The 20,738-nt window shown below is 42.6% G+C and overlaps 1 protein-coding gene across 1 annotated transcript; it reads right to left on the bottom strand.

Annotated features, from left to right (window-relative positions):
• Positions 1-2,492: 2,492 nt before the first annotated feature.
• RPP30 (ribonuclease P/MRP subunit p30) lies at positions 2,493-20,680 on the bottom strand (the record flags this gene model as incomplete). Its single annotated transcript, XM_082002358.1, has 11 exons — positions 2,493-3,094; positions 5,117-5,196; positions 6,326-6,363; positions 6,784-6,813; positions 10,363-10,479; positions 12,753-12,842; positions 18,303-18,374; positions 18,929-19,003; positions 19,223-19,279; positions 19,601-19,656; positions 20,599-20,680. 11 exons carry the CDS (start codon positions 20,678-20,680, stop codon positions 2,985-2,987), a joined length of 807 nt encoding a protein of 268 aa, XP_081858484.1. The 3' UTR covers positions 2,493-2,984.
• Between the last annotated feature and the right edge of the window lie 58 nt (positions 20,681-20,738).

Genomic DNA, 20,738 nt, shown 5'->3' with positions numbered 1-20,738 from the left:
GTCGATAAAGAGCTCAAGGACAGAGATCCAATCATCGCGTGACTGTACTGCGGGATTCAGATGCAATGTTACGAAGGTGAGAGGAAACAGTACCAGGAATGTGAATTTTTTTTTTAAGCTAGACTACTATGAAGTCTGATGATTGAAGAATGCAAAAACGGGTTATGTATATTTGTAAATTTGTACTGCTTTTTCTGTACATTTTGTACTGATCTATTTCAGATTAAATAAACAGAGTGGTTCTTTTTATTTGCTGCAGTGGATTATGGAGTGGTCAGCACGTACAGGGTACTTTTCTCTCTCTTTAAAGAAAGTTCACATCTTGGCCTCTGTAAAATTCTTAAAACCTCAAAAAAAAGGTCTCAGCTGCCTGGAGCAGCCAGCCCTCCCTGCCACTGTTAGATAAATGCCATTTCTCTCTTATTTGGTTAAATGGAAACACATATACAAAAGCAGAAAGACAATACTTGAGTAGCTAGTAAAAAAAAGTTAACAGTTTTATTACTTAGCTTGACTTAAAAATCTCAGTTTCTCAGCCAGTCGGTACTTACTGTGTGGAGCATGAGACAGCTTCAGCTATCCAAGCCAAGGGAGATGCAGAGTCCTGCTAGGAAAGGCCGGCACCTTCCCTTTGCTTCAGCAGAAGCAGAACAATCTTCACAGTGCCACCCACCAGCAGGGGCATCAACATCCAATGTTCTGGGGACATTATACGCTGCATTCGGTTAGAATCCTAAGAGCCTGCAGTGCAGCCTCCCAGCCAAACACACCACAGGCTCCCACACACCTTCACCGACCCGCGTCTGTTGGCTTCTAGCCAGCAGGCTGTACAGTCTGGCCAAAGCAATGTCCTGGGCACTGAGGTGGGATCAGGAGTGGGCAGCGATGAATAGTTCTTACTGGAGTGCCCGTTTTGGAAAGTTAAGTGAATTTACAGAAAGCCCACAGAGGAGCGAGCAGAAGAAATGCCTATTCTGTCTGCAGCCAGCTACCCTCGGCTGAGGCCAACAGCTTTAGACAGATGAGACTTTTCTCACACAAGCACCGTAACTCACGAGTCACCTTCCCAGCAATAGGCTTTATTTGTGGACACACTCTTCTCCATAAAAATTATGTCACACCCTTCTCTGCAAGCCACTACTTCACTACTTGCTTCTGCACAATTACCTGGACACGGGGAGCATGCCTTGCAGGAAATAGAAATGACATCAGTGCTGGCTAACTCAGTTTATCATCTGAACCGAGAAGCAGTTCAATTGTTCAGGCGCCGAAGTGGCCAGAGCAACGTGTGTCAGGAAACTGGGGGAGAAGAAACTTTTAAATCAGTTCCTGAAGCACTGTATCTACTTAAGGGGCAAAGATGCAGAACTGTAAATTTTTTAAATCAAGTCAAACAAGTAGCAAGAAGGATCTCTGATATTCAAAAGCCTCTTTCCATATGCTAGTTACCAAACCACTTCTGTGAAGCTCAAGGTAGGTGATTCTCTGGCCAAGGCAATATAATATGTCATGCAGAAAATTGTACCTGACAAACACATTTTGCTTCTGCTCTGGTTAGAGCAACACTTTGGAGGTAAGTCCATAAATAACAAACTACTCAGCGTGTGTGTGTGTGTATATATATATATATATATATTACACCCCAGTATCTATAATAAAACAGACTCAAATCACAACATCAACAAAATAACAACATAAAGGAAAAATACTTCATTATTTGTTGAATGAAGCAAAAAGCTGTTGTGACTTACACCAGCATTATATAGAATTGTTAGTCTATTGAGAACTTCATCCACTCTGCTCAGTCCAGTTACTAAGAGCTCAAAGATGACCCACTGCAAGACTTCTGCAATATTTTATGTGCTATAACTTCCACTTCTTAACTTGTCGTCATATGCAAATAGAGAACTGGAATATTCACAGTAAAGCTGGCTCAAGAGTATCTTCAGTACAGTAGCTTGCATAATTTTTATATTGGTCTAATCAAAAGAAAAACTTCAGTCAACATTTGGAAGAGGTCTGAAAATGCTCTGCTGATTATAAATCTGTTATGATTGCTTTTTTGGCAGCCAGATTAGGTTTACCAAGGCATTAGCAGGAAGGAAAACAGAAAGGCAGGAGGCAGCAAAATGAACACTCTCATAGACAACACTGCCAGACCAGGACGTAAAGAAAGAAATGATGCAGTAAAAAAGATGTGACGTGGAGACTGCTCAGGCCTAGGTGAGACAGCTGTTATGCTGCGACTGCAACATACCACGCCGAGCACACATTCAGTGTAACCTTGGGCTCTTCCTTCCCATCTGCGGTAACCACCTCATGTTACTGTTTGGTTCCAAGAGCTGCAAGACAGGGATGGCCTTTGCGATATGGGTCTGGCAGATCAGGTCAGTCAGTCTTACTGCAACACAAAACCAAGATACCTCCTAGCAAGTAACAGATCCTGGGATCTTCTTTATAGCCATTGATTGTGAAAGAGAATGGGAAGCAGATTTTTTTTTTTTTAATTTTTTTACTGCACTATTATTCTTCACAGGCTTGCAAAGTAGACCTCATCTACTGGTTTGTGGTTGTAAGGTTTAGCACAGAGATGTGTTTAAAACTTGAGAAACCGTAAGAGCTACACTTTGAAGGCATGCATTCTTAGAAAGATTTTTAATAAAAAAGGAGTGCACTTGTACAACTGAAAATTTACGTATGTTAGAAAAGTTGTGTTGAGTTTACAGTAGCTCCAGAAGACCTAAGACAGGGCGGGAGATAGCCTCCTGACCTTGGCTAGATCCCAGCATGACCTTTCAGATGTGATGAACTACCATTCAGCAGTCTCATTCCCACAGCCTTCCTCACTTGAACACCAGAAGAATAAGTTTTCTCCAGGCTAAATAAAAGTAGTAAGGGAGGAACTGGGCTGGCTGGAGGGTGGGGGAAGACTCAACACAGGGTAAAGATGGGATGGAGGCTCCTGTTGACAACTGGTTCACTCCTCAAGCTTGAGTCTTAGCTTTTTTGCAGGCTGGCAGTGTTGTTTCTTCCTCCTCAACCTTGCGAGGCTTCTTCACTGTGTACACTACCCCACAGGCACTCTTTCGAGTTTCTGGAATATACAAGCAGAAGCTGCAGTACCTCAGATAAAATTACACTAATGCATTTAATGCATACTCATTTCACACCCCAAAGCACAGTTCAACATGTTTAACAACCAGCCAGTCAGCACACACAGCAGGTAAGCAACCTGCATGGGCAGGGTCTGGGGATACGCTGCATTATGGAGTGGGGAAACTAAAGGGGGAAATCCAACGGTGGGTGTAGAATTACAGCAAACATAAGGGAAAACTAGGTCTGCGGGGGTTGAGAGGCTGCAGAGACACAAAACCATAGGAAACCAGACTTAATCAGTTCAATAGTCACAGAAGGACACATTCTTGAAGCATTGTCAAAAGCGTTCCTGCATTTCTGAGGAAAACATACTGTTCTTAAAAAAAAAAATATATAAAAAATGTATTCACATACCACAGGATTCTTAAACAGACTATGCTGGCACAGCTACATTGGCAGAGGCTCCCCTCTACATATCAAGTAAGTGGCTTTATGGTATTCAAGAATATTTTATTTACAGAATCCTCAGCTTTACCACAAAATACTACTGTGTGGTGTTATCAAACTCCTCACATGTCTGCCAAACAACCCAGTGAGCCAAATCCAATTTCGTAACTATTGGTGGGAGGCTTCTCTGCAAAATCTGAGGTAGAAGAGATTCCCTACAAATACTCAGTTAGCAAAGAGACTGCAAGAATCTTGCCAAAATATATTGACTTATTCTGGGCTAGTATTCTTTGGGGGACAGGGAAATGACATCTGCTATTTAATTTCACAGATAAGACAGATGACTGTCTTGAGAAATTCCACAAAAACTTGACAAAAATTCTTCCAACACACTGTCTCTATGCAGATGAGTAGCTGGCCAGAGACGGACCCTGTTCACAGAAATGCCCTCTCCAAGATATCAAAGCTACCTGCTGTGAATTACAGCAGGTTCAAGCCCCACCTCTACTGAAACAAGAGATGCAAACTAAATCCAACCGTGCGTTTGAAACTTAGAGCAACTCAAGTTGCTGGGAAGGTGACTAGAAATCATACCTACCAAACCTTGACAGAGGGCAGAAATTAAGAGCTAGATGTGACTACTCAGTCACAAAGTTAAACTGCCATCAGAATAAACAACAAAAATCAAGAAACACTAAAAGCCAATACATAAGCATGTGGAAGGGTGGGCAGAGATGGAGAAATTCATGCCACAGTGGAAAGCAAGGGTCTAAATTGATTGCTGGAATATAAACTGTGGCACCTCTTTGCTGCACTGACACCTGGACACAAAATACAACTGGAAACTTTTTGATTTCCAGTGCAGGGGCCCACAAGCTAAATTTCTAATTTCTTAATATTAAAAATGGGCAAGTAGAAGACAGCTACTGTGAGCTGCCTCTGCTGAGAGCATAAGGAAGCAAGTTTTGTTTCACCAAAACACTTCAAGCCACTGTACACTATATGAAACTTTTTTTTTCTAAGCAGCAAGCACTTGGGGTATTTGATTTTACATCAAGTTTGAAATGGTCCACACTGAAGAGTGAGTCAGAAATAGACCCCATAATGAAGCATCAGAAAGGGACATGGCAAAGGTTGCTTCTGCACTCAGGCTGCAAGAGGGTAAAGGCAAAACACATGCATCCTGATTTTATTGAAGTCAATGACGTAGTTTCTGCCAGTGTCACCAAGATCAGCATTCAACCACTTCTGAAACAAGGGATAGCTTCACTACGAAGCAGAACAGGAAGATCTGTTTCGGCTAAACAGTTTATGACTCATTAATGTGGTTAAACGAGTACTCCAGTACAGACAGCACCATCAGTTCAGCCACTGATTTGCTAACATGGCAACAAGGGAAAACACAACACCCTTGCAACACAAGGTCCCCTTCAAGCATTGGACAAGGGAGCTAAAACCCCAAGCTGACTTGCTCTATAAAGTCTCGAATCTTTTGGAAAATATGCATTGTTAAACAAAGTTTGTGTTAAAGGCATGTGTTACTTAGACGAGCTTGCACGTGCTTTTCACGTACCTCCATGAAGCATGGTGGCTCTGCAGTTGGTAGACACGGCTGCCTTGGCTTCGCTTTCTGACAGGCCAAACAGCAAACCTCTGTCACCTTTGTTCAGGATCAAAATGCACAGAAAGGAACAAACAGAATAGGAAAGTCTGTCTGCATGATAGGTTTGCTTACTCTACAAATAACTGGGAATTAGCAAAGCTGTAACTCAAAGTGACATTTTGCATAAGGTTATCCAGAGGCAGGGAACTGCGGCACCCAATTCTCCTGGCTGCAGTTCCCCAGCAGCCCTCCTGGAAAGCTCCTGGCAACGTTTCTTTCTTCCAGACAAAGCTGTACTTTTGAAAATAGAAGTCTGTCAATACAGGAACATTTTTATATGCATAATCAAGTAAAAAAAATGACCCCATTGAAAATTTCAGTTTTGTGGAAGGGCACTGTGTGATACAAAAGCATTATACTGAAAAGCTCCCAGCCACCTTGAGCAGGGATGACACCAGATTAGGTATGTTAATTTGGGTTGAGCCTGACTGCTCTTTTTAAGAGGGAAGGAAAAGCTGCATATAAAATCCTTCCAGGCTGCACACCCTCCCACACGGTTCTCACGACTCAGAGCATGCTCCTCCCCTCCAAGGGACAGTCCAGATATGCACTTGTGGGGTGGGGAGTGGGAAGTAGTAAAAATTCCTAGAAGAAGGGAAGAAAAGACACTTTCCTTGGTTTCTAGAACACAAGTGTTAAACACTTGTTTAACAGCACGTATGTACCTAAGGAGTGGAAAATTCAGAACAGAAGTAGCCAGCACTCAGATAGGAACTTTTTCTTTCTTAATATATACATATGATTTTGTAGCTTCTTCTACCAAGTGGCACCTTGGAGATCATAAGTAATAGTTTTTGGTTTGGTTCACAGTGTCCATAGATTTTGATGGTTTTTATTCATTTCTCCACTTAACACTTGCACAATATCAACGCATATCACAACAAAACATACATGTAGCTGAACACAGACATTACTATTTACAGTGACTGCTTGTGCCACCCCACGACTAAGATCTGTTGCTCCTTCCACACCCACTCAGAGCCCTGATTCATTGAATTGGTCACCAACAAGCATCACTGTGTAAAGTTCAAGGAGCGTAAAGGATGGAGGTATTTCAAAACCACTTCGAACTTTCACATGCTACTACTAACTGCTGTCTTTGACTTGGAAAAAGGATACAGATTAGCCACATCGTAAGGACCTCGTAGTTCTAGAGGCTAAAACAAAACACAGAAGGTTCGATATGTGCATGCACTGCCTTGCAGGCTGACAGAGTGTGAGCAAACAGGACAGGGCTATCAGGAAGGCAAGATTAAATACTATGTAATAGCAAGCTGCTGAAGATGCACTAGGAAATCAAGCAAATACTATTATTTTGTTGTTGTAACAGAGTTGCCATCTGGGAGAAAACTGTCATTGAAAGTACCACAGCAGCAAACCCCAACCCATCCAAACAAAAAAAAACCCCAAACCTCACAATACAACTTCTTTGGTAAAACAGACTGATTTTAAAAAACACAAGATGGCAATCATTTAAAATTACAATTTTTGCATGTTTACTGTAGAATTAAAGCTGTATTTTCAGCCACAGATAAATCCTCAATTTGTTCTGACTTCAACAAAAATATGGGACTTACCCTTTCAGCTGCACTAGAAATAACAATGTTCTGGAAAACAAAAGAGAACAAACGCTCACCTGTCACACATCAAGAAATGAAGAAAATCAGCAAGCAACAAAGACTTCATGAGCACTAGCTAATTCAGGCTCAGAGCCCAATTAAACATCAGAGTATCTGATGCCCTCAAATGAAGTGAACTCTAGCAGGCTGTGAATCTTACTTTGGGGACACGAATAAACCCAGGTTATCTCCCTGTCCCCTACAGAGAGAGGGGCACAGGGACTCCCTTGCAGTTACAAACCTCTCACAGACAGATGCGGGTTGAACAAACACCACACCTTTTAGAGGGATAGGCTAAGCAGTGTAATGTCAGAGTGATGGGATTAAGCAAGCACCTATCAGCCCGTATCCCTCATAGTGGACTTCAAAGGGACCTTAAGGGTAAAGAAGAAATGCAGAGTTCCACACACTGGGTTAAGAAGTGCCCCCTTTATTTACACTAGCTGAAAGAGGTCTCACACAAATGACAGCTCAGCCTGAGCTGGTAACAGAAATGGACTAACGAGTCCAGGATCCCCCAGAAGCAGTTTACAGATAGTGCCTTTGGACAGATGGGTGCTCCCAGATTTTCAGCCTACTCTGTGTTGAGGTACCACTCAATTCCAACCACAGCATTCACACTGAAGTTAATCAAACTCACACTGGTTCACGAAACCTGTCTGCAGCTACGCAGTGGCTGCCGGTTCATGCCATACACTCATTTCCCTCAACACTGGCCCCCCATGAAAAGCATCAGGCAGAGAGATATCCTTCTTCCTTCTCTCCCAAAGGGTTTCTGCAGAACAGGTATGTGGCTGCTTGGGGCCTGGCAGATAACACAGCTCAGCTGCCAGAGCGCTTCTGATGTTAAACCTCCAAGGATGCTCACCCAGGGGGAGACTGTTTTGCACAGGTAGAAACTTTGCATTAGCAAAAAAATTCCTTGCACTTTTTACTATACCAAATAAAAAACTTTGGGAATTCCTGCTTGAGTGGGTGGGAATGAGAATCATACTGAGGCAGCAAAAGACTTTCCCTCTCTGACGTCAGTACCACCAACATATCACACCACCTCCGGTTACAAGGTGGGGCTTTTGATCCCTTCCTCCCACTGCTTGGCTTGTCCTGCCCCTTTCCCAGCACAAAGAGCAGGGCAGACAATGGAAGAAAATGCTCTCTGTGCAGCTGGAACTCAAAATGAAAAAGAGCTATTTGCATGGACACAACCGCATGTTCACACTGTGCCCAAGGTTTTGTGTGCTGAGGAGGAAAGGATGGGACAGACAACTCTGCCTTAGCAAAAGGAAAGCCAGAAGTGGAAGCAACACATATGTCAAAGTGACTTAACAGCACACCATGATGGAGCCTAGGACATTTCTTTCTCTGTAGTTCACCTTTAAAAATGACTGCACTATGGATCCCAAAGGTGCTTTTGAGCTTCAGTGGTGCTGACTGCAAGAGTTTGCTGGGAAAATTCGTCTCCTGCTCTGAGCTGTAGCAACCAACACTTGTCTCCCAGGCTAAGAGAAACTCCCAGAGCAGCTGTGTGAGCCATCTTGAACCAGCACGGGATCATGGTTCACTGCTGTGCACTGGAGATGTGCTCCACCTGGTTCAAAGGCAACTGGCTTCCAGTTAGGGGATGGGTAAGATGGGAGGAGGAGACAAGAGCAGACAAGAAAAGCACCGCTAGCAAGTGAAGGAGAGGCAGGCAAAGGCAAATCCAAGGGAAGGGCTAAAGGGAAGAACTCAAAGGCAAAACATTATCTCCCCAGGTGAAGGAGACAGCAGCTGTTCAGCACACTGCTCCAGGCACAGTACCCGCACTCAGTTACCAAAACATGGGAGGTGAGGGACTGTGGCTATGTACACCTTCTGTCTGGCAAGGCAGGCGAGTCCCTCCCTCATTCCCTGCACATTTTAACATGTTTTAAGGACTCTGCTCAATGCCAGCTCTGAGGACACCAGTAAACTTCTGGAAGTTCCTCTGCCCTACTATAACAGAGGAGGAACGAAAGGATCCAAAAGCTGCTACAGGTTCAGCAACTACAGGTTACAGAAGGTAAGAGCTCCGTGCCAGGTGCCAATGCAAGTAACCTGTGGACAAGCCATCCCACATCTCTTTAAAAAAAGGCCTTTACATAACCAATGGAGACAAACTCCCAGCGAGGGCTAATAACCATTTCTGCTGACCCACCAGGTACTGAGCCTGGAGGCAAAAAATGAAGGCAAGAAATGAAGGCAAAAAATACAGACAAGCACGCAATCCCCTCCCATCTCTTCCAGTGCCTAACAACAACTTGTCATGCCCAGCTCCAGCTGATTTACCTTCCAGGTAAATGGAATGACGCACTAGATTGACAGATGCAGAAACAAAGGGCACTGTGCACAGACTAACCACCTGAACGTCTCACTTGCTCTGTCTGTGACACCAGCTCAACCGGTGCTCTCCAACAACCATGAGAGGCACATCTTCAACTGCACAGAGTAAAGAGGAGCACTGGCAAAAAGGAATCCCAAAGGAAAGGGGTTTTGCATGTACGACGCATCTCCAAGCCAGTATTTTGTGCAATTAAGTCCCAGAGCTGGGCTTCTCAGGAAAGGCCACGCAAATACTCACTTTCTTCTGTAGCAAGGGAATTAATCTGTTTGACCCATTCTGCTGTCCTATAAAATGCCATGCTTGAGGGAAACTGAGATACCGACAGATCTACTTTTAATTGGCCTTCCAAGCTGTGTATCCCACTTCAGACTAGATCTGCAGGGTAATGCCAATTTTGGCTTCTCTAGACTAGCTAAGTGCAGCAAAGGCTATTTTCAATGAAGGTGGTGGGAGGTACGATCTCTTTTAACTTGGATATGTATTATGATATGCTTCCCTGTTAAAAAAGACATGGCCTGAGAGGACCCAGCATGACAGGCAGCTTAGCTTGGTAGCCTGGGAGGAGGTAAGGTATGAAAGTAATGGATTACAGGCATCTCAGATGTAACCATTACTTCTTCCTTGGGTTTCAGTAGCAGGGAAGAATGCAGTTGATCTGACTGCTGCAAAGCCCTGGCTGATAGCCAGCTAGCTGTTGGGTCTGTTTTGTATGCTAAGGATTTACTAACCATTTAACAAAACAAGATTTCTACTTTTTTCTTATTACTTTCTACCCCACATCTTCAAGGTATACTATCAAAAAAGAGCTTTTGGTCAATCAGAAATACGAAATGGAGGATTTTAAAGAGATGCATGGATTTCAGTTCTAGTCCAAAACTTAGATCTGTGGCACTTCCCCCATGCCCCCTTTTGTTTCGGGTATTGCATAGCATAACAACAGACAAGTTGTCCTGAAAAAAGAATCTAACGTTTTGACAACTTAAGAAGAAAGCATGCAGTGATGCATGGCTGGAAGTATCTGGGGCTAGAATAATTGTGTCCTTGTATTAGTAGGCAAAGATTCAGTCACAGCTTCAGAAACCCCAGCATCAAACTCATTTAAAATGGCCCAGTCTGTACAACTCCAGAAGAATTGGAACTGAATTAATTAGCTTGCTTTCACTTTGAGAGCTTACCTTTCCTTTGCAGATCTGCATCAGGCTGATCGCATTTGAAATTGTGTATCTTCTCATTGTGGAGTCTTTGATGGCAGGCGTGTAAAGAAGTTCAAAGTAAATGCCTCGATCTATTGCCTTCACATGAAAGAGAGTGATCAAAAATCAAAAGGCGAGAAGCATAACAATCTAACAACTGCTGTCTATTATTGATGTAGCTTATTCTCAGTTTAACTGTGTTATATATGAAAAAATTAAGGTGGAATCGTTCCAGCAAGAGCACAGCATAGCATGAAAGGAGTGGAGAGGAAGTTTCACTGTACACCAGATACGTGTAGTTGAACCTTGGGATGACACATTAATAAGGTTTAACAAACAAAGAAATACCAGCCATTTTTTAGTTGTAATTGGCTTTCCACTATCACAGAATTGAGGAGACATGTAGCCACTGCTAGTCAGAAACAAGTCTTGACATTTTAAGGACCCTCCTCCTCTAGCCCCACAGCCTGCTGTAAGGAAGGCCACTGCTTCCCACAGTACCCCTGTCTTGCAGACGAGGAATTTGTCCCTTCTCTCCTGTCTCACAGCACACTCTGGTATTTGTGACAATGTTAAATAACAGTGAGTCACAGGAGCGGTTCCAAATAGTAATACTGATTATATTTTCATCTGCTTTAAAATTCTTTGTTATCTGTCAAAGTATCTCACCAAAAGCCTAGTATTCTTGTTTTTGTGAAAACACAGAGAAAGGTTAATCAACTTGCTATAGGACACAGTGAGTTAGTGATAAAGACCATTCAAAGCTAGTTCTTTGTCCCATGGCCTACACTACCTTTGCCTAAAATGTTACTCTATGCTTTATACTCCTATTATTAAAACATGCTGCAATAATCACAGAATCACAGAATCACTAGGTTGGAAAGGACCTTTAAGATCATCAAGTCCAACCATTAATCCAGAACCACCATGTCCCCTAAACCATGTCCTGAAGTGCCACATCCACACGTTTTTTGAACACTTCCAGGGATGGCGACTCCACCACCTCCCTGGGCAGCCTGTTCCAATGCCTGACCACCCTCTGACCACTGAAAACAGATGGAATTAATCCAGCTCCCATCCATGTATGAATTCCACATGCAAGCACAACAGAAGCTATATACACACCAAATGTTTTACACAGAACTGGTCCAACCTCTGCAAACAAGAAGAGAAGCCTGAATTTACCAAAACCAAAACAGGTGATGGCAATACACCAATTTCTAGTCAAACAGATTTTTAACCTCATCCCCACCACTTCAGCTGCCTGCTAGTCTGTCTGCCTGGCATCGCAACAACCAAAACGGACTGCCCCAGGATGCACAAAACCAGTCTGACAGACAGACTGCCTTGAAGCCAGGAGTGTGGAAGCTGAGAAATAGCTTGTAAGGAAAATGTCTCCAAACACAGGGCTCCAAGAGCCACTCAGTTCCTCACCTGGGTCAGCTGCTGGAGTTTCAGGCAGCTAGGGTACTTTCAAACAACATTTAGTACAAAATTGTTATTCCAAATGGAATGTTGAAATTCCCAGTCTATAGTAAATTCCAAAGCATTACTTCTGTTCTGTTTCAGGATTAATTCTAGTTAATTTTTAATTTTTATTCTAGGTGAAACTTTCTGTAGAATAACAAGTACGATTTCTAGCCAATTCCAAATTTAAATTTTTAAGCACTAAGGACTACATCAGCCAAGAATGCCCATGTGGAATGAAGCTTGACATATACCCAAAGGAAAAAACTAGTTCACCTAAGAGCATGTTCAGATTAAGCCTTCTGGCAAACCACCAACAGTAGGCAGAATTGTATTAACAAAATATTTGATCCATGCTAGTCGTCATCTTGTGTCCCACAGCAGATATTTAGCAATTCCACATTTGGTTCATTTGCCAAGACATTCTTTTGCCTAAATACGGATTCAATACAGTTGTCCTCCAAATAACTGGCACAGCATCCTTCTCCCAGATTAACACCGTCATTCACATTCTCCTGTCTTTTAAATCACAAGGTTGTTTATCTATTCTGACACAGCTGTAGCACTTTTGGTTTAGGAAGCAGCTTAGTCAGCAATTGCACCACATCTCACTGCTTAGCACAGTAGTGGCCTTAAGGCTCCGTTTCCATTCCTTCGGAATGCCACTTCTGCCTTCTTAACTGGGGGACAGGAAGGAGAAAAGAAAGAACACACATCACTGTGTATTAAATGCTGCAGTGGAGGCCTTGAAGTGAAGGACATCTGAAACAACACTATACATTATGCAAGAAAATAAAAGAACCATTTGGATGGGAATGGTGGGAGGGAAATGGTAGGGAATTTAACTCAGACTGACATGAAATACAGAATTTAACAGCAAGAAAACAATTTAGATGTAAATTTACCATATTCACAGGGGGCCTTCGGAAGTAGAATGGCAGTTTTTCTGTTACATTTATGCATACCAGATCCACATCTAGAGTTGTGCAAGCAATCTACAGCAAAGAAACAGGAACAGACCATTAGACTTATTGCTTTGTTTTTATCTGACACAAGACACACAGAAGCAATGCTGGCTTCTGGCAAAAGAACTCGCAGCTAATGAAGGACAACCCTTGTTTACAGAGGGAACAGCCCAGGAACTGTCCCTTACCCCATCACTCTCTAATTCCAATGTAGCAACTGTTTGTTTTCAGGATTAATTATTTTTACCAGAAGCAACTGAGAAAAGGCTGAAAGAAAAGCAGAATTTTAGATAGTGACTGGTGGTGCCCCATGCCCTGTACTGGAGGCTGATCCACAGGGCCTCACTGTCCTAGCTGGGTGGGGAATGTGCAGCCCTTCCTGAAAGCCATGTCTCTGGAGGAGTCTGAAGATGGCACTGAAGGTCATCGTTTAAAAGCGTAGCTTTGAACTCACACCACAATTTACAGCCTGTACTGAAAGAGGGAAGGAACAAACAAAGGGCAGAGAATCTCCACATTGACAGACAGAGAAAATCAAGGGCACATAAAAGGGAGCCCTTGATTTACATATAATCTCATGCACACAAGACATATAGGAATTATATATACCTACCCCATAAAGATGATTACACAGGGCCATATTAATGTCTGTAAGCAGCATTGTAACAAAGATAAAAATCGGCTGAAGATGGTGAAAAGGACATTTCTACGTGTAGGGGAACTCTGCTTTCAGAAACCTGCCAGCAACTGCTCCAAGTGCACCTGGGCCAGGCGCCAACCATTCATCCCTCCTCATGCTGGCACGAAAACAGTGGGGGTTGCAGGGAGTCCCAGGGTTGGGCTGCAGGGTAGCCGCACTCTGCTCTAACGCACTAGTCTTCTACCAGTTTGTTCACAGGAAATTTGGATGGAGAGCAGTGGCACAGCTTTAGGAACATTTCTTAGCTGTTGATAGCACTCCCTCCTAGACAAGACAGCCACAGCACACATGCAGGCAATTCAAAGACCCAGCAGACCACAAGGTTTTTGATGTTAAAATGTCTCTACCAGGCTAAGAGACATTTGTAAGGAAAGAGAGAGAGACTAAACTTTATCTTCATACTGATTCTGTTAGGCAAGACACAGTTGGAATCTACTGCATCAAATTAAACTTGCGTGTGTAAGTTTAGCCCTACTACAGCCAGTTTTCATCTTTTTCTTACGTGCAGTACAAACTACCATCTAGACAGAGTGATTTATGGGAACATGCACAGAGCAAATAGCTCTGAATCTTGTCCTAGAATATCTGTCAGTGAGGCCATAGGAAATTCAGGAAGAGAAAGCGGAAAATGAAAGAAAGCAAGAATACACATCAGAAGCATGCAAATTGCCCTATGTGATGAGAAAACAAGCCTTCCTAATCAGCTCCAGGAACACTGGAAAACCCTTTTCCATTTTGAGAATTAAGCACAGTGGGAAAGGGAGTGACCCAAATGCCAGGATATCTACAGGATTCCAGTGACAAGAACATTTCAGCAGACACCACCAAGGAAAAACAAAATTACTCATACTTCCTCATAAGGACGAATTCCTGCACTGCATGGAAAGTTGGAGAGATTTCTCCAAACACTCCAATGTTCAGCCTAACTTTGGCTCCTGGACAAGTAACACATGCAGGCAAGTTAAGGTTACCCTGCCTGCTGAAAGGATCTGAAGTGCAAAAACTTCATTCAGAAAATGATATGCAGCAGTTGCACAGACCAGCTCCTGTCTGGCTGCACCATGGGCAAGAGCCCCATCTGCTGGGAAACTCCAGACAGCCAGAAATAAATAAGTTTGCCACTGCTTGGATGGCCTGAAGAAAGTCCCGTCAAACATTTTAGGAACAAACATTGAAATTTGGCTTTGCACTACATCCTCAGCCTTATATAAGCATTTTTTTTCAGATACTGGTGATCTGCTAATTGCTTACAAACAGCAGGCAGAACTAACTAATATTAAAATAGTCAGAAATCTTAACAAGCAAAGTTTCTGAAAAGCAACAGGCACAGACCTTATTACTGGCATGGAGTAGGCATTCCTGTTGCAGCCCAAAACAACCCTCTTGGGAGACTTAATGAAGGAGCATGTTCTACAATTATCCTGGCAAACACTGCTCCCTCATACCCCTGAGGATATAAATTATTTGGAGAATTTGAGCACATCTTTCAGTGCATATCACTGCCACACAGTCACAGAAAAGCTTCCCTGGCTCATGACAAGAGGGCACAGGCTAGTTTTGGGCCATGCTAAAATTAGAGCTCATCTCCAATGGTCATGTATTTCTTTTACAAAAGCACGAAAAAATCTTGTTCTGTGGAGAATAATCCAAGTGCCAAACTGTGGGCAAGAAAGATGACGCTCTTGAGGTAATGTTGAGTTACCAACAGCCAATTTTAAAATATAAAGTTAATTCATGGTGCAATTATGGTGCAACCCTAGAAGGCTTCATCCTTAACAGTGAAAGATCCACGAGTCTTAACAGACAGAGGTATACGCTGAAACTCCATGTATAACGTTACTTGCACCAGACTCTCTGTTGGTACCTCTACAAAACTGACACAGGTCTCCACAGAGAGTCAGAAAACCTAAAATCTTTAAGCAAAAGACAAACATCCGAACCTGCCTTGAATGTAAACATGTAAGGATGAAGTCCTTCACCTCATATAGTTTGCAAGAAACATTCTTGGGTTCCCTCACCAGCTCAAAGTGCTGCCAGCATGGAAGCAATGAAGACTATTTCATTGACAGTCCTGCTTCCTTCCTAAAACACTGCCCATCACCTGTGAGAGTGTCAGCTTAAACAGTGGCTATCTGCATTGCCCTGCCTAGAGCACAGCCATCCTCTTTGTGCCGACAGGATTATCCACATGGCTGAATGCTGAATCAGAGCAGGACAGTGGATCTGACTGCAAAATAACTTGGCAAAAACTCTGGTTACTTTACAAAAGCATGTTCCTCAAACTAAACTGCCATGCAGCTAAGCAAGCAGCTTCACCAGCAGAGCAGACAGGGACCTGCAGAAATGAGTGGCTGTTTATGCCATCTTAAACAGTGCTGTAGCTGGACGTCCAACTGCAGCAGAACTCACGATAGAGCTGAAAATAAAAAAATACCCATCCTTAAATAAGAGAGAGCCCTTTCCCCCCAAAACAACACAGTATGCCCCTGCTGATTACCTGTCTTCATGTGCTTTTTTAAACATGTGATAAATTGATTGAGCTCACTTGAGAAGTGAGACTTTACATTGTTGCCAGAGACCAAAAGAAAGAGGTGGAGAGTGGCCCTCAGAAGCATTTTACAACTATTCACCTCCCTCACACTCCCATGAGTCCTAAAATCTTACAAGGGAAATAAAAAGTCAGAAATGAGTCTCATTAAGCTGTAATTGTTATAATTAATGCTTGAATTCTTCTGCTGAAACATTCTTTAAAGTTCACCTTCTTCTACAGCCTCTTGCTTTGTACTTTACTTGGAGAAGTTTTCAAAAAGGAGGACAAATAATTTAGAAAAACAGAACAGAAGAACACAATTTTCATGTACCAAAACAGGTACTCAGCAGTACTAGAAAGTAGCTTTAACCTATTTAAAACAAAACCAAAGCAAAAAACCAGACTCAGTTTTATACTGACAAGCTCTCTTTGAAAGTAAATTCTGGCACTTCTCCAAAGAGGCTCACATTTGCTTTTGGTGTCCTTGTGCCGTCTTCACACTGCTTTAAACTGCACGCCTGCTTGCTGCCTGCCAAGGCTAACAGAGACGGGACGCTTCCACCTACTCTTACAGTTCAGAGTTAATGTTATTATTTATGAGCTTGCAACAGGTCAGATGCCACAATTTTGGGTTTTGCAACAAAAAACATTCTCACAAAAAGATGACTAGCTTCTGGACGTTCCACTCGATTAGACCACTCACATCAGCTGTTACCAAGTATTTGAGAACAATTTAATTAAAAATATGAGAGAGACGGAGTTAACGAACACCTATCACCCAACCAGCCAAGCTGAGATCATTCTGCCTCGGATGGTGTTTTAAAACTAGGAATGTAGGAAGGGTCTATTGAAGATATAGCAACTATGGATAAAAGTTAGAAGACAATATGATGCTTTGTGCTGTTAGTAATGGCTGAAGAATTACTGCCCATCACTATACTTAGGTATCACCTCTAAACAACAAATGTCTTCAGTCAAACATCAGAAATGGATGGAACCAGCTGATGGTCAAACACACCTGCAATACCTTGTTTTCCTAAAATCATAGAAGTACCAGAGTACTGGGTTTTTTGTGCAAAACATTTGCAATTCTATTAACATAAACCGATGTGAGAAACAACAGGATTGGGCTAAGGTCATAAATTAGTCCCAACTAAGGTTTTGAAAATTATTCACACACACTATTTTCTCTCACTAGCACACTTGAAGAGCTACCACTGCTACAAATGTCAGCATCTGTTTGGTAACACTGATACAGCAACATCTTCAAAGACAAATTTTGTGGAGGCAGTTTTCAGTTGCAACCTTGCTCTGAACAGCCAGTATAAAATCTGAGCGAGAAAATGACCATCTGCCCTTCAACTATTTCCCCCAAGGCTGCTCTACTTTTGTACAGCCTGCATGGTTTTCTCAGCAGGCAAAGTAACAAACATATCATGAAGTCACAGGAGTGTAGCTTCTCTCACTCAGCTTGAGCATCCAAAACACTCGAAACAAACCCAGAAATCTCAGCCTGGCAATGGAGCAAGGGCTGTTAATGTTTAGTCAGGTGTGTTTACTTTTGGAAATTTTATTTTATCTGTTCATAAGATGCTATAACAACCAGAGATAGCTCTGTCTTGCAAAGTCTTGCTCCCGTTTTGATTTAAAATAAAGAAATAAAAGGAAAAATTAAAGAAAAAGAGATCAGCTATTCATCTGGACGAACTTCCAAGAGAAGACCTAAGACTAAAAAGAAGATGGTAACTCGCAGAACCGCGTTAGTCCCACTTAAAAGTCCTCCCACTTTCCCTGGCATTTCAGAGACCAGGAACAATTAGTGCTAACAGAAGATAGTAAATGTGTTTTGGGGAAGCTGTCAGAGTTTGAGAAGTTAAAGGTCAAGACAGAAGTTTTCTACATGCTGATAGAATATATATATGGAAAAAAAAGAAGCATGTTTTCTCTCCTCACTAGAGAGTACTCCTCAGTAGAGTAAAAGACACACAAAGGAAAGCACAGTATAGGGGCATACAACCCCATTCATCAGGTAGACGTTTCAGACTTTAACCAGTAACCTCAAAGCCTTGCAGCCTCCTGCAACCCCTCCCAACCTTCTCAGTCTGTCAACTGATGAGGCAGCCTATGTTGCTTAAATAGGCCCATGACATACAGGCCTATATAAAATAGGAAATAAAATCAAAACAAAGCAGGTACTCAATCTAGCCCAAGGCACTTAAAGTTAGTGAATGAGCATTACCAATCAGATTATTGTACTTACATGGAACAGTTTCTCTGTCTTCGGAAATACTGCTATGATGTCATATAACCTTATATTTGCAGATGTTGATCTCTACAAAAGAGGAAACAATTACTACCCTGAATTCTGGCAGATGTCAAAGCTATGCACAATGATTACAAACTAATGAAAGTGAAAAAGGGATTTTCTTCTCAAGTATTAAAACAAAACCAACAATCATCCCATTACATACTAGGTCTCTGCTGTAAGCCATACTGTGAAGTCATTCATTCTCATTTTGAGGCTTGTCCCACCCACCTAGTAAGGCACTTAGACATTTTGCTTCAATCATGTAGCACTAAAGCATAAACAGACACAAGGCTCGCTAAAGGTCTTCTAGTTTACGCACAGAAGTCCAGGAATCAAAGAAAAGATCCGAGGGATAGAACTGTTGTCCCACATTGACAAATGATCAACAGAAGCCATATGCAGTCTTGTAAGTCTGCATCTCTTCATGATCACATTATTTGCTAAAAATGTAATCTGACACATCACTGCTGAGTGTCCTATAAAATCCATTAAGTTCTCCCCATACAATTTCCAAAGTTTCATTCATTCATTGAGAAAAGGAAATAAAACTGGACAATTAATGTACTAAATATACTTGCCAAGAGATTGCAGTGGGAAGGATCAGAAACAACAAGTGTTAGCCGGGTTAAGATTCTAATTCTTTTAGATGTCCCCTACAAAAAAGAAATAATAGACAATGAACAGATAACGAATAGAGCCGACTAACGTGACTGTACCGTTCCTCCAGTGCTAGGAGTTTTTAACAATCGAGCAATGGACAAATTTCTCTTTTTTGATTAATATGTAATACACAAAATCAAATATACAAACACACCAACGTAAAAAACACAACTGAGAATAATAATACATAGATAGAATATAACTAGACATACTTGCACAATAGGCAAAGATGGAAACAACTCTGAAGGAGACACTGGCTTGACAATTTCCTTAAAAGAGAACAAAATAAAGTTATTCAAAATGTCATGTATTAAGTTTATAGTGTAAACAACAGCTGTGTTCCAATCCTGAAAAGAAATTTGCCATGCTAACAAAACCATTTCCCAGGGACAATACACTGACCATATTAAAAGTTAACTCCAGGGCAATTATACTGAATTAAAAAATGGGAGTTCTGTCACAAATGCAGACATTTATACTTGCGTCCAGATGTGCATTCTGCAGAAAAAGCTATTTGAGAACATGTAATAAGGCATGTAGGTTTACAAGAGGAAAAAACACTAAGAACAAATAACCGCCACAAAAATTACCTGTTTCTTTTCTTTAAAATCGATGACATGATTAAGAGCAACTGCAGAATATCCCACTGAAAAAGTAAACACATAGGTTTAGCAAAAAAAAAAAAGAAAAAAAAGAGTATTTTGTCCAGTAAACTAATGGAAACAAATCCAAGCATAAACCTGTTAAACACTCATCACTTAGATGTCTCAAAATTAATAATCACATGCATATTTAGCTTTCACTTTTTTTTTCCTGAAGATTAATTCACCCAAAAAGTTCCTTAAAATAAATAATAAAAAAATCTGTTTGCCTTTTAATACACCCCAGCCCTGACAACACTTACTTAATGTGAGAGCTTTGTGAACATGAATACTTGCGGTGGGGGTCCCCAAAGACTTTGCCCTAGTTTGGTCGTGTTGATGACTTTCTTTAGGGAAAAAGGTTAAGAACATTCAGGGTACTTGTTAAAACAACGCAGAGCTGGGAGAGATACAGCTAGAAGAGAGGAATTCAAAATGATGCTGACAAAAATTGACGAAAAGGTCTCGTTCAGTGGGGATCAGAGGAAGATGGTACGCTTGCCAAGACAAATGACCCCCCAAACACTGGACAGGCAGCCCCGGCAGCAAACAGTTCTGCAGGGAAAAGATTCAGACCGTAAGAAACTGCAGGTGGAAAAATGTGTCCACGTTGGGAAAAAACCAACTGTTACACTGGGATAAACGGGCAGAGACAGAGCCTGTAAGAGACAACACGAGCTCTCCTTGCTACTCCGCACTGGGAAGACCTCAGCCCCAGACACTTGAGCGGGGTGAGCGGAGAGGAGCGCCAGGGAAGCAGATGGCGAGCTAGAGACTCACGCTGCGCTCACACCAGCCTGGCAGAGCCGCCCCTCGCGTCCGCCTGCCCTCCCGGCCGGGCCCAGCCCTCCCCAGCTCGGGCCCACCGGCTCTCCGCACGGCAGCCCAAGCGCCAGGCCGGCCCCGCCGCCCTGCCCGCTCCCGCCGTGCCCGGGGCCCTGACTCACAGTGCGCCGCGGCCTCCAGCAGGCTCTGCAGGGACTTCTTGTCCGGCCCCTGCGCGAGGTTCAGGTCGGCGAAGCCAGCCATGCTGTGCGCAGCGGCGGGGCGGGCCGCAGCCGGGCAAGGCACCCGGCACCGCCCCTCG

Source organism: Phaethon aethereus (genome assembly GCF_964289735.1).
Source record: "Phaethon aethereus genome assembly, chromosome: 7".
Classification (NCBI taxonomy): domain Eukaryota; kingdom Metazoa; phylum Chordata; class Aves; order Phaethontiformes; family Phaethontidae; genus Phaethon; species Phaethon aethereus.
The sequence above is the reverse complement of the archived record's forward strand: the minus strand, read 5'-3'. Positions and strand labels throughout refer to the sequence as shown.